Here is a 16591-nt window from a genome sequence, read left to right as displayed (position 1 = left end):
ACCCCTCCACGGCACCTCAATTGGACTTTGGTAAAAAAAGACGCTGAGCCAGGATGGGCGAGAATAGGAGTGGTGACTGAAAGCTTGGTCAGAGAGATGTGGTTTGGAAGAGGTTGTTAAAGGCGGAGAGGTTTAAGGAGGGAGTTCCAGGGAATGGGATCTCTCCACACAATCTCTGTTCTCAGGCTTGCCTCAAAGAGCAGATTTAGAGCATGAAGTACAGTGTGAAAAAGGTCCTTGAGAGGTGCTGATTAGAATAGGTGCTGTAACTCCTTTTATAGGATTTGGGATAATGGCAATTTCCCTCATTCCTGTCCTGGTTATGTGCCACTTGGCAACAGGATGTTTGTTTCAGCCTGTCCCTCTAAGCATTACAGTTTACAAACAAACTCATCAATTTGATATCCCCCCTCCTTTCTCTTTAGTTATGGGGTAGAGTTGATGTATTTTAAGTTGGCAGTGAACAAAAACTCATTTATATTAGCTACAAAAAAAAACTAATGTCACTTTCCACTGTCCACATCTCACACGATGGACTGCCACATCAGGCTAGCTTTCATCAACACAAGAAATTCTGTGTGAAGAATTGAAGATTAAAATGATGGTATTGGATTCAGGAAGGAGTGATTGTGACATTTGTAGAGGGATTTCAAACTTTCCCACATGAAAAGGAGCATAAGTTTGAATTTCTAGTTTGATCATCGCAATACAGTTTATAAATGCATTTGTTGCTGTCATAGAAACTGCTCTGGATTCGATTTTTATATCAAGAATTAATCTCCTCGGTGTCTGGCTCAGCTGACCAATGCAGAGTCCAGGATGAGTCTGAGCCATGCAGACCAATTATCTTCCCGTTTTTAATCCCTGGCCTGTGATGAGTTGGATGACACATGCTGGGAACAGTACCTATTCTTATCAGCACCTCTCTAGGACCTTTTCACCACGTACTTTGTGCTCTCAATCTGCTGAGGTTGCAGCTGGCCTTTGGGCTCGGAGAAGGGTTAAACATCAGCCAAGGCCTCCACTTGGATAAGGACCGTATCAGGCTTGCTATGATGCTCCACAGTCAAATAGACTGACAGCCTAGCTCGTACGTAAAGAATGGCCAGTGGGCAGGCAGCACCTGTGCAACTGAAGCCCAGCAAGACTGTGCTTTTGGGGGGGAGATGGGAGAACTTGTCACAATCACTAGCAAATTGTAAATGGTTATGTACTTCAGCACCTGGTGGAATAAACTGCTTTTATGCATTGTCCTGCTGATAAATATTGCATCATTTTCCCTAGGAATTTCAGTGAAGCAAACCACCTGTCACTGAATATTGTGTTTATTACTGATCATCTACTTACATTTGTCTGCTTTTCTTTCCTTTTTTTGTCCCCCTTACCCCATCTCAATCTCTTGTGGACTGCACCCCTCTCTTGTGTAGCTGGCGCAGGGACCTGATGGCCAATTCCGAGGCTTCGCAGTCCTTGAATACGAAGCTGCGGATGATGCGGAGGAAGTGCAGCAGGAGATGGACGGGCTGTGGGTTGGCGGGAACCACGTTCGGGTCTCGTTCTGTGCACCTGGACCCCCAGGGCGGAGCATGCTTCCTGCCCTGATAGCAGCTCAAGCTATGGTGAGTCCATAAACACTAACATTCTGGCTTTAAGTGATGGCAGATTGGAGTAAAACGGATAATACTATAGATCAGGGAGACGTTGCTTCACCACAATGCCCTCGTGATTTAATAGCCTGTTGAAATACTGTCTTCACTCACGTGGCCGTTAGATAAGGTATCAGAGGGTTGACAGTGCTTGTGGAACTGGATTTCCTTACATCTGCATTTCCCGTTTTGGGGGATGGGGGAAAGAGAAATCATGCCAGTTACGAAGGGAAGACTCCAATACAATCCCTATGAATGTTCCATGAAGTATTTCGCTAAGTGCAAAGCTTGCTTCTAATAACTGTTAAGTTAGTCGTTGAATCTTGCCGTTATTTGTTTTAATTCTTGTCCTAGGCAATGAACCGTGGAAAGGGCCTTCTCCCAGAACCGAATCCTGTGCAGATTCTGAACAGCCTCAATAATCCAGCGACGCTGCAGCTTCTCCTAAACCCATTAATTCACGGAGGCACAGGCGCACAGCAGGGTGAGGTTCAAGGCCCAACATGAGCCACAGTGATGGACGTGTTTATTCCTAACTAGTGTATCTCCCTTGGGGTTGCTTGCAATATGTCAGGGTACAGTGGTACAGGTTACAAGTGGCCACAGTCTGTAACTATCACTGTCACCAGAGGCTGTTTACACAGGGAATTCCCATTGTAACTGATTACTTAGGCACTTTCAATGTTATATGTTGACATAAAAGGCACAACCAGAAATCACGAGAACAGGAAGAGAAGATTGTGGACAGGCTATGTGTGCAATAGCAAGATTTTTAATGCAGATTAAATCAATTTTTATTTTCTACAAGTCTCAAACTTTCCTCTTCCTGACGCCGCCACCACCCCCCCCCCACCAAAAAAAACCAAAAGTACCGTGTCATGGGAACGTAAGATCGTGAGTAGGCCGATCGAGCATACTTCACCTTTTTAGACATGACGGTTCTAGCATTTCAATCCCAACTCCTTGCCTTTTCTCTATTTTAAAGCTTTCCAAGTGTATTTTTATTATTGCATGTTCAATGCTGCAGCTCATCTTTTATCCTTGGTAGTCTACCATGGTGTTGTGCATGGCTGATTTGGGGTAGAATTGATTAGCTGCTAACCTGGCCTTTCCCTTTTAAGCCCACTGCTCAGGCCAGGTACTTTGTTGGGAAGTGGTTTAAATAGGGCTTAGAATCATAGAAGTTTACAACATGGAAACAGGCCCTTCGGCCCAACATGTCCATGTCGCCCAGTTTATACCACTAAGCTAGTCCCAATTGCCTGCACTTGGCCCATATCCCTCTATACCCATCTTACCCATGTAACTGTCCAAATGCTTTTTAAAAGACAAAATTGTACCCGCCTCTACTACTGCCTCTGGCAGCTCGTTCCAGACACTCACCACCCTTTGAGTGAAAAAATTGCCCCTCTGGACCCTTTTGTATCTCTCCCCTCTCACCTTAAATCTATGCCCCCTCGTTATAGACTCCCCTACCTTTGGGAAAAGATTTTGACTATCTACCTTATCTATGCCCCTCATTATTTTATAGACTTCTATAAGATCACCCCTTAACCTCCTACTCTCCAGGGAAAAAAGTCTCCGTCTATCCAACCTCTCCCTATAAGTCAAACCATCAAGTCCCGGTAGCATCCTAGTAAATCTTTTCTGCACTCTTTCTAGTTTAATAATATCCTTTCTATAATAGGGTGACCAGAACTGTACACAGTATTCCAAGTGTGGCCGTACTAATGTCTTGTACAACTTCAACAAGACATCCCAACTCCTGTATTCATTGTTCTGACCAATGAAACCAAGCATGCCGAATGCCTTCTTCACCACCCTATCCACCTGTGACTCCACTTTCAAGGAGCTATGAATCTGTACTCCTTGTCGATTTAAAAAAAAAAATTAGTTCTTGGGATATGGGCGACGCTATCAAGGCCGACATTTATTGCCCATTCCTAGTTGCCCTTGAGAAAGTGGTTGTGAGCTGCTGCCTTGAACTGCTGCAGTTTGTGTGGTGAAAATGCTCCCACAGTGCTGTTTGGTAGGGAGTTCCAGGATTTTGACCCAGCGACGATGAAGGAACAGTGATATATGTCCAAATCGGGATGGTGTGTGACTTCAAGGGGAACGTGGAGGAGATGATGTTCCCATGCGTCTGCTGCCCTTGTCCTTCTAGGTGGTAGTTTAATTTCTGAATGATGTGGAAAGTTTGCAAATGCCAGGTGCTCCAGGTCAGAAAAGGAAGCTTTTCTATATTTTTGACAGCCTGGAGTGCATCTTGTGCTCCCAAAACTTTCTTTATAAATTACTATAAAATAGGTTTTAATAATTTTTGATGCAGTCGTCTAATTTCCAAATATATGAAAGCATTTCATTAATGAATAAGTAACTTTAGCTGTGGAAAATCTGAACAAGGGTGCTAACCAAGATGTTTTGTTTTCCTTAGGAATTCTGGGAGCTGCGCCATCAATGCCCCTGCTGGGGAATCCTGGTTTAAGTGCAGCCCTCTTGCAATTGGTCTTACAGAGCCAAAACCCAGCCCAAGCCCAGGTAATTCCCCTAATACACATGTATGTAATTGTAAACAGGCTAGTGGGGAGTTGAGTGTTTGCTTTGAACCTTCCGTAGAAGCTATTTAATGGCAACTGAAGGAATTACATTTGTCTTTGAAGGCTTAGTGTTTTCGGTGATAACATTGCTCTTTTTTCCTCCTCTTCCCTTCCATCCCCTCTCCCAGAAGAGCAAACCTGTGCTATTGTCTTGCAGGGATGTTGCAACTTTAAATGCCAGTGCTGGCAGAGATCAGTGTTACGGGAAGTCACGGAACTTAAGCACCAACTTCTACCATAGTTTCATCAGATTTTTCCTATAGTCCTAATTGTCCTTAAGAGAGCTTTGTGCAGTTGCTGGTACTGTCGGTGCTGCCTTGTTCCTGTGCTTCAGAGTGTAAAAGTGATGCTTGTGATATCAGTGGAAATGTGCAGCTCTGCAATTCTGCATCCATATTGGTTTGTCACAGATTTCATTTAACTTGGTTTCAAATTTTTAAAAGAACAACAAAATGGAACTTGTTTTTCAGTAATCCAATCACCTCCCCATAGTTTTCACGTTGCTCTGCTATGCTTGAAATGGCTGATTAATGGTTACAGGCCAAGTGCAAAATATTAACTCCAGCTCACAGAATGATGGTCTGGACCAATGCAGTGATCAGTGCTGCATATCCACCAGAAGGGAGGAAAAACAGTTACACTCAAGTTGGCTAGTTGCTGCATGATGGAATGGATATGCATAAACTGGATAATTCATCAGTTCTGTGACTCAGTTAGTCTAATGTGCTGTAATGCTTTTCTAATAAGAATATATAAAACTTGACCTCCTCTTGGGAAATAAGGAAGGGCAGGTGACAGAAGTGTTAGTGAGGGATCACTTTGGGACCAGTGATCATAATTCCATTAGTTTTAAGATAGCAATGGAGAATGATGGGTCTGGCCCAAAAGTTAAAATTCTAAATTGGGGAAAGGCCAATTTTGATGGTATTGGACAGGAACTTTCAGAAGTTGATTGGGAGAGTCTGTTGGCAGGCAAAGGGACGTCTGGTAAGTGGGAGGCTTTCAAAAGTGTGTTAACCAGGGTTCAGGGTAAGCACATTCCTTATAAAGTGAAGGGCAAGGCTGGTAGAAGTAGGGAACCTTGGATGACTCGGGAGATTGAGGCCCTAGTCAGAAAGAAGAAGGAGGCATATGACATGCATAGACAGCTGGGATCAAGTGGATCCCTTGAAGAGTATAGAGATTGCCGGAGTAGAGTTAAGAGAGAAATCAGGAGGGCAAAAAGGGGACATGAGATTGCTTTGGCAGATAAGGCAAAGGAGAATCCAAAGAGCTTCTACAAATACATAAAGGGCAAAAGAGTAACTAGGGAGAGAGTAGGGCCTCTTAAGGATCAACAAGGTCATCTATGTGCGGAACCACAAGAGATGGGTGAGATCCTGAATGAATATTTCACATCGGTATTTACGGTTGAGAAAGGCTTGGATGTTAGGGAACTTGGGGAAATAAATAGTGATGTCTTGAGGAGTGTACATATTACAGAGAGGGAGGTGCTGGAAGTCTTAACGCGCATCAAGGTAGATAAATCTCCGGGACCTGATGAAATGTATCCCAGGACGTTATGGGAAGTTCGGGAGGAAATTGCGGGTCCCCTAGCAGAGATATTTGAATCATCCACCGTTACAGGTGAGGTGCCTGAAGATTGGAGGGTAGCAAATGTTGTGCCTTCGTTTAAGAAGGGCGGCAGGGAAAAGCCTGGGAACTACAGACCGGTGAGCCTGACATCTGTAGTGGGTAAGTTGTTAGAGGGTATTCTGAGGGACAGGATCTACAGGCATTTGGAGAGGCAGGGACTAATTAGGAACAGTCAGCATGGTTTTGTGAGAGGAAAATCATGTCTCACGAATTTGATTGAGTTTTTTGAAGGGGTAACCAAGAAGATAGATGAGGGCTGTGCAGTAGATGTGGTCTACATGGACTTCAGCAAAGCCTTTGACAAGGTACCGCATGGTAGGTTGTTACATAAGGTTAGATCTCACGGGATCCAAGGTGAGGTAGCCAATTGGATACAAAATTGGCTTGACGACAGAAGACAGAGGGTGGTTGTAGAGGGTTGTTTTTCAAACTGGAGGCCTGTGTCCAGCGGTGTGCCTCAGGGATCGGTGCTGGGTCTGCTGTTATTTGTTATTTATATTAATGATTTGGATGAGAATTTAGGAGGCATGGTTAGTAAGTTTACAGATGACACTAAGATTGATGGCATTGTGGACAGTGAAGAAGGTTATCTAGGATTGCAACGGGATCTTGATAAATTGGGCCAGTGGGCCGATGAATGGCAGATGGAGTTTAATTTAGATAAATGTGAGGTGATGCATTTTGGTAGATCGAATCGGGCCAGGACCTACTCCGTTAATGGTAGGGCGTTGGGGAGAGTTATAGAACAAAGAGATCTAGGAGTACAGGTTCATAGCTCCTTGAAAGTGGAGTCACAGGTGGATAGGGTGGTGAAGAAGGCATTCGGCATGCTTGGTTTCATTGGTCAGAACATTGAATACAGGAGTTGGGATGTCTTGTTGAAGTTGTACAAGACATTAGTAAGGCCACACTTGGAATACTGTGTACAGTTCTGGTCACCCTATTATAGAAAGGATATTATTAAACTAGAAAGAGTGCAGAAAAGATTTACTAGGATGCTACCGGGGCTTGATGGTTTGACTTACAGGGAGAGGTTAGACAGACTGGGACTTTTTTCCCTGGAGAGTAGGAGGTTAAGGGGTGATCTTATAGAAGTCTATAAAATAATGAGGGGCATAGATAAGGTCGATAGTCAAAATCTTTTCCCAAAGGTAGGGGAGTCTATAACGAGGGGGCACAGATTTAAGGTGAGAGGGGAGAGATACAAAAGGGTCCAGAGGGGCAATTTTTTCACTCAAAGGGTGGTGAGTGTCTGGAACGAGCTGCCAGAGGCAGTAGTAGAGGCGGGTACAATTTTGTCTTTTAAAAAGCATTTGGACAGTTACATGGGTAAGATGGGTATAGAGGGATATGGGCCAAGTGCAGGCAATTGGGACTAGCTTAGTGGTATAAACTGGGCGACATGGACATGTTGGGCCGAAGGGCCTGTTTCCATGTTGTAACTTCTATGATTCTATATTTAACTGTGGGAAGATTGTCCTGCAGATTTCTGTCCAGATTGTTTGTAAACTAAGCCCCTCTATAATATGGTACAAATGGGACATGTTGCTCCCTGCCCATTGGCTTGACAGTGCTGAGTTTGGTATCTTGTTGCCAAATGGAGATAAAAAGAAAAAACTTGAATGAATACTGGAAATCTGACACAAGATGCCCAGCAGGTTGATAAGTATCCGAATGAGAAAGATGGGTTAAATGTTTCAGGTGTGACCCATCAGAGGAATACACATAATCCGTCTTAACTGTGTCCTGAAGGAACCCGTCTGAAATGTTAAACGTACCTTTTTCAGATGCTGAATGATCTGGGCATCTCCAGCGTTTGCTGTTCTCTCTCCAAAAACAAACTGGGATGGGATTGGACAGTGCTGATAAAATGTGGCAACTCTTCCTTTTGATATTTAGGGTGTGACAGTATGATGTAGTCGACTCCTCTCCCCTGTCATTAATCCAAATCCAATCATATTAATCTAAACCCTCCGGGAACTACTCTTCTTAGAATGTGATTTCAATGCAGTAGGCTAAAAGCGGTCGACCATGGTACGTGCACTTTAGGAAATTTAAAATATTTAATTCAGTATGCAGCGGCCTTGTGGATTGTCAGATGAAGTGTATGAGCTCATTGTATGTTGGTCGTCTTGCAAATCAGTGTTGTGCAGAAATTACACAACAGAACTAGCAGCATGTACCTAGCATGTGTAGGATGTACTGTACCAAAATGGATACATTTTCCATTCCATTACTTGCTTTTGCTTTCCCTTCCTTGCAGACTTCCTACATTTTGCAGCTACTTTTTTTTTAAAAAGTGTGCAGCATTGTTTCTAACCTTTATTTGTGAGTTCTTTAATGGAGTGGAAAATTTCTTTGAGTACTTGGAGATTGGTTCGTTCTGAGGTTAAATGTTGTAATGGCTCTACTATGTCAGTCTACAATGGCTCCCCTTCCCCCAATTTCCTCCCCTCTTTGTGAAGTCATACCAAGACACGGTTTCTGGACGCACCAGTCGACAGGTGTGAGCCTAGATGGTGAGTGATGGCAGAGTATTTGACTGTGGAGAGCATCACAGCTGAGCCCCATTCTGGACTGACTGGACACGCACTTTTCAGCATGGTCACTGGACACTGACTGGGTCCGGCAGCCCTGACTTGTGTTCTGTTGCTCCTCCCTTGTGGAAGGGGGCTGAGTCTGGCTGAGATCAACTAATTCATACAGACTGGCAATTGAACCTGGGACATTGTGGCCTGCATGCACTTATCTACCAAATCAGTGAGGGAAAGCTTTCTTAGAAGGATGATTCCAGAAATATTCTCCTGTCTCAGGTGTGCCACTTGCACTGTAGTCTGTACTCTCAATTGGAAAGTATTAGTTGTATACAACTAACATTTTGAATGAATTTCAAGACTTTAGTGAATGTGGGTTTGGGTCACCCCTGTGCCTTTGACATCTCGCCATGAGCTGGTGTCAAAACCAACACTATTGAAACACATCAGTCACCCAGACATTCTGTCATTATTGCCTCATTGTAATGAGCATGTTCTGGTGGGTGTTAGTCTGTGGGAGAATGGCAGGTTGTATATGTTAGTATAGAACTTTAAAACCCAGAGTATGCACCATAACCCTAGTGTATCAGCAGTTGTATGGTGTGTGCAATGGGGCTTCTATAGGCAAATGTTTTTACTTTAGATGATGCAAGTATTTGATTGTTCACTTCAATTAAATTAATGAAGACCCAGTTGCTTGACTATAACTTGATAAGGCATCAAGCTGGCCTGTTTATACTTTTTCTCTCCTAACTTTTTTTCTCCCCTCCCCCCACCCCAACCTATGCACCATCAGCGTTGATCTTTTTCTCCCTACTTTACATCCAGTAATTAGAATCAAACTTCTAGGTCACATGCAGTAGTGAGCACTCGCCTGCTCGTACGTTGACCTCTAAGCATCTTTCCCAAGCATATCAATGTGTTTTTTTTCTGCTGGCTTGCTGTCTATCCTTATCATAAATACAATGAGATTGCACAACTTCTTCCACATGGTGAAGTTAGAGCCACCTTGGAGCCTTACACAAGGGCTTTCTCATGCAAGTGATGTGTGACTGATTGCATAGCAACACAATCAGCCCCCTGTCATTCCATTGATTACAAAAGTCAAGTCGGCCTTAAGTAATTGTGCTGTGAATGACCCAATAAATTTATAGTTGAAACTTCTCCACATTTCTGCACGTCTCTGAAGGCACCCACCCATCTATCTTTTTATAATTGCTGTAGTTCTGTAAACCAGTGGAGTGAACGCAGATGTCTGTTACAGTTACAGAATTATTTTGAATTGTGGTATAATAACTGTGGTACTACTGAGTGGATTAGTGTGATCACTGTGTTCAGACTGCCACTGCTCTGATGTGGATTTAATTTCCTCGAGGAATCTGGTCCAGAATGCCCAAACGCAGTTCACTCTCAACCCTTAACAGTTGTCAGGGGAAAGTTGTTTCCACCTCCCTGGAATAATTTGATCCCAGGTGGCATGTGTCCGGTGCTGCCCAGGAACCAGAACACTGCAACCCTGATTGTCTGTCTCTTTTCGCCTCCAGTTTTCCTCTCCTTTCTTGGTTAGTGACTCTCACTGGGTGTAGTTCCACTGTCCGTGTGGCTGTTCATCAAGTGTGAACCTGGACAGTGAATGTTACCAGGTTGCTTAACAATGGGGGGCATCACAGCAGCACTTGATCCTGTGTGTGTGAGATGCGGAATGCAGCATTTCTGTTGCTCGCCCTGCACAGACGAGGTATCGAACCTGTATCCTTGTCTTTATAGCTCAGTACTCCATCAGGTATTGGATATACCGCCAAGCCGTTGGGGAGTCCAGGAGTGTTACGATGGACTGCTTTATACAGTGCAGCACTAAAACTAACACTCAGCAGCTGACAAGCTCACACATCAGTTGAATGGTTACCTTGAGGGCCAACATGACAGGACTGTAGCAAGTTGCTGGAATGGAGAGGAAGAATGAAACTCTGTTTTACCTGACAGCACCCCTATATAGTTTCAGATGGGGATATATCGTTTAAAGTTCTCCTTCTCCTCCCCCTTTAGTTCAGTCATGTAAAAAGTTGGTTAATGGATATGAATGATATCCTGTATAGCTCTGTCTCTTGCTTTCAGAATTCATAGGATGGTGAATAGTTTATTGGGACCTATTAAATAAGGTGTCTTTTTTTTCTTCTCGCTATGGAATTTGATAGCTTTTACTATTTTTCTTGCACTCTTCTGTTTATCTGTTCATGTAATGACTGATCTTTCATTCTCTGCCGCTCCCCATTTTCCCCCTACACTTGTTCTGTCCTAGAATGCTTTGCTTGGGAACCCAGTTTTTCTGCAGAACCTGGTTCGGACCCAGCTGATGCAAAATAAGGAGAACCAGGCATTCCTCAATGTAAGTCCACAACAAATAGATTGTCGTGTTAGGGTTTGCCTTTATTTTATTTACAGTACGTACTGATCACATTAATTTTAGCCTGGCTGCACAATTTTATTCGGATTAAGTGGATGATAGTTTGGCTTACTTGGTACAAATAATTGGAAGAAAAGTTGAAGAAACCAAGTATCAATTATTACTATGACTGAGAAAGGGCTCATTGTGGCTGTTGGTCAGTAATGGTGAGTAATAGTCACTGTAATCACTTATGCTGTTGAAAATATATTCAGTTTTATTGAACAGAAAAAATTAAAGTCAAATTATTCTGATCTTGAGTCAGTGAAATTGTATGGATCACACATTGTCATTCATACAAGAAAAAAAATTGCTTCCATGACTTTTGCAGGGTTGTGCAGGATTCCATTGAAATACAATGGGTTGCCTGGCATGTGAAATGATTTGCTTTCTGCTTTTCTCTTTTCTCCACCCCCCACTCCCCCCCCCTTCATTTTTAATCTTACTCTGCCTCCTTTATCTGTTTCTCCCTCTACTTGTACAAATTGAGAATCCATTTCACATCGAAGGTGCAATTTACTCATACTCAAAGAAAAATGTACATGACTTTAATCAAATTCTAAAAAGGTTTCGCTGTGCAGTCTGGGCAAGCTCTGCCTTCAATGATGTGAAACTGACTTTTGTGAAAACTTCTGGCAGGAGAACAACTGATAGTGGCGTAGTACCCCACTAGTGACGGATATCAGGCCACGTGTCACGTTAACTGCAGTCAGGGCCTCTCCTGCTCCATAATTCTGTGTCTGTGGAATTTTGCCCGTCTCTTCTCTTTTTCTCCCCCTCTTTCTCTTCTCTCCCCACCCCCTTCCCCCCGCCAATCCCACATCACTTGTTTTCCATTACCAAGAAGTTTTCCCTATTGTAACTGTATTAGAAATAATACTTGGTGTTTTGAGTCAGAATGGTGTCAGTTAACACCATTCTTCTAATCCCCTACCCCCCCCCCCCCCCCCCCATTTGCACTTAGTTTGTCCATGCATTTCATACCATGCCCCCTTTGCCTTTGTTGCCCCCCCCCCACCATGACCGTTGCTCCATAATCAGCTGGCTTTGCAAAAACTGAGTCCAGTTTAGCAAGTGAAGTGTGCAAGATGAAAAGTTCACAGGGATTAATGAGCTGCAAGTCAGTTGCTGCTTCTACATTGATGCTGTTTTAATTCAGATTCCAAGGCATTGGCGTCCATGAGCTGGCACTTAATATTGCGCTAAATCCTACTCGCAGTGGGAAAGAAACTGTGTGCTGGATTTAGCAGTGTAAATGTGAGTTCACAGGTGTCAGTCTCCTGAAATCCAAATTAAAAGACCGACTGCATAAAATCAGTTGATGAGGATGAGCAGATCAGTGACATCCGATATCATTCAGAATATCGTTGCCTTCTTGCTAGGCTGCCGTTTCATGGGCCTTGCTCCCCTTTGAAACGTCATATAGGAACCTTGACAGTGAATATTGATGGGTTATTCAACTATGGAGAGCCCACCTCCCCCTGCTTCTTACCATTCTGTGATGTCGCTGTGCATCATGTTTTTAAATGATGGAGCGAGAGACTCAGGTGTCGGAGTAGGCTTACGGTGTAGCATACAAATGTGTTTGGAAAAGGTGGAGGATAAGGATCGGTGAGTTAAATCGGGAGCTAATGACTAGGTGATCCAAGCTCGGGCTTTAAAAGACTGAAGAATGTAGGATGAATAGGAAGACCGAGGGTTAAGGATTTCCCACAGTTATGATTTGCAAAAGATTGAGTTGAGCAGGAGGCTCTGCAAATAATTTTAATTTCAACATAAGGAGATGTAGGAAGGAGAAAAAGAATATTTGGTGCAAAGAAAAGTGAAATTCAGAGCGGGGTGGGGGGGTGAAGAGAGAGATTAGAGGCTAAAACTAAGAGGGATTCTATGTCAGATAAATGAGATGGGGAGTTGTTGGAAATTCCCTTTTACTTGGGTTCTACTTTCCACTGTGTTCTAGTAATTTGCACAGCCATACGTTTGAATCAGATTGAAGGCAATACTTCTGCATCCATTATCCCGGTAACCAATTAAACTGAGCATTTCATCTTCAAATAAGAGAACGGTATTGTCTATGTGTGTATGTTTACAGAAGCCTGGGATTCTGGGTGAATCTCCTCTTGCAGCTTTGCAGCAAAACCCGATAGGGCTCGGAGCCCCTCCACAACCAGGAAAGGGACTTCTTGGGGAATCGCCCACAGGTATGTATAATTCTGTAACTCAGCTTCGGTCTCAGGAACCACTGAACCTATTCCCACTTTGCCCTTGCATCCCCAATATGTTTCCATGTCAACTGTTCTAATCCAAACTGTTGTAATAACTAGAAGCTATGGAGTGTTTTTTTTAATATCTATCTTATTTTTCTCTCTTTACCAAATACCACTTCTGGCCATGAATTGATTTGGAACCATAATGCCAGTTGTCTGCCTATCTCCATCAATGGCCAAAATTGAGGTCCACAAGAGCAGACTTAAGATTGTGTCTTTTTTTTCTCCTCAGCTTCTCTTTGGTTGAGGGATTGGCTTTAGGTTGACACCTTCCATCAACCAGGCTGCGATCAGTGAGATGTTGTATCCCACCTGTCCATTATAGAGCGAATGTGTTATGCTTTAAAAGCCAAGAGGACTTGGCCTCTTCTGTTGCTGCATTGTGCTGTAGCACATTGCAGATTGATTTTTAAACAGCAATGGAGGTGAATTGCAGAAGTCTGATGTCTGCTATATTACTACAATTACCAATAGACATCACTTTAGTCTACCTTCCCCTGTTACATTCTGGCTTGGTGGAGGATGATTTGATTCAACACTTACCTTTGTTTTAATCGGGGTTTCCTTCTTAATCTTGATTTTAATTAAGCCATCTTCTCACCATTAGCATTTATGGCCCTTGCAGGACTGAATTCTGAAATAGCACAGGCGCAGATGAAGCCGCCTATGATGCCCATGGGGCCGATGCCATCCCAGCAGTATCTTGGACAAATGCCAGCAGACATGCAGGGAATGATGGAGAATCCGTCTCGATCGCGGCAAGTTAGCCCTCCTCCAGTTACCCCGGCTCCTCTGCAAGGAATCCCCACATCTATTCTGGGCTCTGTGCTCAGTGATTTGCAGAAACAGAGGAATCAAAACATGTCGCAAGTGGAGACTGGCTCGGCCACATCAGGGGTGAGAGGTCAAGATTTAAATAGTTTACAGGAGTCACACTGGGCTTTCTGTTTTTATACAGTATTATCAGGACTCATCAATTCCTTGCAGCTAATTGTTTAGTCATTTTTTGTGTTTTTAACCATTGCAAAATTAGAATTTGGAGTGAGTAAAATGCAAGCAGAGTGTTTAGATTAGTTCATGGATTGTGAATATTAACTGAGCCCTCAGAGTAATTTAAACTTGTACTGTTCCTATCTAAGGTTTTTGTCCATGATCTGTACCGTAGTTGAATAAAATGAAGTTATACTTGAGTTTTACAATGCACTGTTCAAACTATATTTTTGGAACACTATGCTTGATCGTGGTCACCACAAGAAAGATGATCTCGCATTAGAAAGGGTACAGAGAAAAGTTACAGGTAGGAATGTTAGAGGGACATTGCATGGCTAGGTTTGCAACTTTCTCTCTTTTGAAATACTCGGGGAAGGAAGAAGGTAAGAATTTTTAGGACGAGGATAAAGCCATTAAGACTAGCAAGACTATCACTTTCTGAATGGAATCATTGCTCCAATCATACAACTGAGTTTCAACCTTAAACAGCCCAGCCGCTACTAAAGTGCATCAGTTTCTTGATTCTGTTTGCACTTTGTATCTGGCCAAAATTGTCTGCATTGGTGCCAAATCTGTGTCTACAGTGAGCTAGACTGAGGCTCCCTCAGTTTATTTACTGAAGGCCCTGGTTATGAAGCAATTTGATTGAGATCACTGACTCCCCTTTGTCTTTGGTTTCTTAGGGTCCACAGACCATTTGCTTGTGACCAGGAGTGGGGGGGGTTCTCTGACTGACAGTATTGAGCTGACATAGTGTGAGAGAGTGCCCTCTTCCTGCAGGAGAGTATGTGGACCCCCCTGCCCCCAACATTTCCTCCCCCAAATAGTGGAGCAGAGTGGGAGATGGAATCTGCATTTCTTCCCTGCTGATGGTGTATGGTGGACTGCCAACCAGACTGTGCTGCTTTAAGTGTTTGAAGAGCTACAATGAATGTAAAATGGGGTAATGCTAACCAGCTTTTCTGATGGTAACTAAAGGATACACCATATTTTGGAGGTATCTAAAATAAATAGTATCCTGATCTCTTGAACCTTTATTCTACTTTGGGACAGTGCAGCGCAGTGGAGTTCCAGCACCGTGTTAGAGGGCGAGTTTCCATCTGCAGTCCCACACGTGTCTCCATAAAGAGGGAGGAAGAGCAAATTTGTGTGTTTCAGGCAATGGGATTGGAGGAGGCCTCGGAGTAGGACATTTAGCCACCCTTTTCGCTGGGATAGTGCAGACAGGGTGTGGTGAGAACGTGGAGGGGATACACTGCACTACAAATAATGTACTACCGCATCTTGTATTGCAGCCGTCTCTGTTGGGAGAACCACCAAAAGACTTTCGGATGCCTCAGAACCCATATCTCAATTTGCGAAGTGTGTTCCCTGTTAACCTGCCTGGTAAGGAGCAGTCTGTTAGCTTAATTTTACTTGTGTTTGAAGGGTGTAGGGAAGGGGTAATGTAGTAAATGTTGCAATTTCTTTCCTAAAATAGTCTGATGAATGTGAAACTCAAGGAGTGAAATCCTGTTGGCTTGAACTGCAATCTACTGAACCCCCAATCAGAGGGGTGATTCCTGACCCCAGCTTTGACGGAAGTTCATTGACATAAATCATGTGCCATGAAGTGAGAAGATATGGATTAGTGCCGTGATTTCCCTCTTGGCCCTGACCTGACCCGTGCCTCCATAGAGGAATGAGGGTGAATTTTTGGTTAAATAGGTCGACACAGAGCTGGCTGCTTCCACAATACCATGCTCTCTCTCCACTCCCAAATCCCTTTCCCTGACACACATCTATCCCGTTGTTTGCCGACACTATCTGCCTCCACTTCCTCCCTGGACCGTGTGGTCTGTGTATTCACACTGTGTAACTTGGTGAAACTCTATTCACTTTGCTCTGCTGCGCCTCACTTGTTCTTGCAGCACTTGAGCACCTCCCAGTGGATGGTAATGGAGTTGCCTGCCCACCCCATCATGGGGAACTTTGTCTGGTATGGAGAGAATTCAATCAAAGAAAAACCAAACTGCAACCCAGCCTCAACTGACGTTCAAAGTCTACTTTCCCTCATTGGATACTGTTACTGGTTCTTAAACACTTCAGTCAGTGACTGTGTAATGTCAATGGGAACTGGAAAATTGGTCAGAATTTGTAAACTGCTTGTGGTGGGTGTGAGCCTAGATCTTGCTTGTAGTGCAGAATGGCCCATCGAAGAGCTGTGCTGGCTGCCCACAAGTTGGGAGAAGTGAAGAGTTCCTTTTCAGCTTTTGCTGTGTTGATTCTCAGTTAATAGAAAAACATATGAAGAGTGTGTAGCATAATGTGTTGACCGAGAGGTATGACTTTATTTCAAGGTCCACAGGCAAGTAGTGTTACAAATTACTTGGTCAATGTGTAGAGTATTCGCCTGAGTGCACAGCTCCAGGGGCTGAGCAGTTAGAGGCCAGCATGGCGATTGCTGGATGACCGAGCTATGCAAGGGTGTGAGATACTG

General features: G+C 43.6%; 1 protein-coding gene across 2 annotated transcripts in view; it reads left to right on the top strand.

Moving 5' to 3' along the window:
* Window positions 1-16591, top strand: part of raver1 (ribonucleoprotein, PTB-binding 1) — a 38974-nt gene that overhangs the window by 12841 nt on the left and 9542 nt on the right. Inside the window, exons 4-10 of one of the 2 annotated variants that reach the window (XM_067972954.1) lie at window positions 1428-1619; window positions 2001-2130; window positions 4081-4184; window positions 10712-10798; window positions 12948-13056; window positions 13748-14019; window positions 15408-15498. In XM_067972954.1, coding sequence (XP_067829055.1) covers window positions 1428-1619; window positions 2001-2130; window positions 4081-4184; window positions 10712-10798; window positions 12948-13056; window positions 13748-14019; window positions 15408-15498 — 985 coding nt within the window. The remainder of the gene's footprint in view (window positions 1-1427; window positions 1620-2000; window positions 2131-4080; window positions 4185-10711; window positions 10799-12947; window positions 13057-13747; window positions 14020-15407; window positions 15499-16591) is intronic. The other variant, XM_067972955.1, reaches the window with a different exon arrangement.

This window comes from Heptranchias perlo, chromosome 37, assembly GCF_035084215.1.
Source record: "Heptranchias perlo isolate sHepPer1 chromosome 37, sHepPer1.hap1, whole genome shotgun sequence".
NCBI lineage: Eukaryota > Metazoa > Chordata > Chondrichthyes > Hexanchiformes > Hexanchidae > Heptranchias > Heptranchias perlo.
This window is presented reverse-complemented; position numbering and strand designations above follow the sequence as displayed.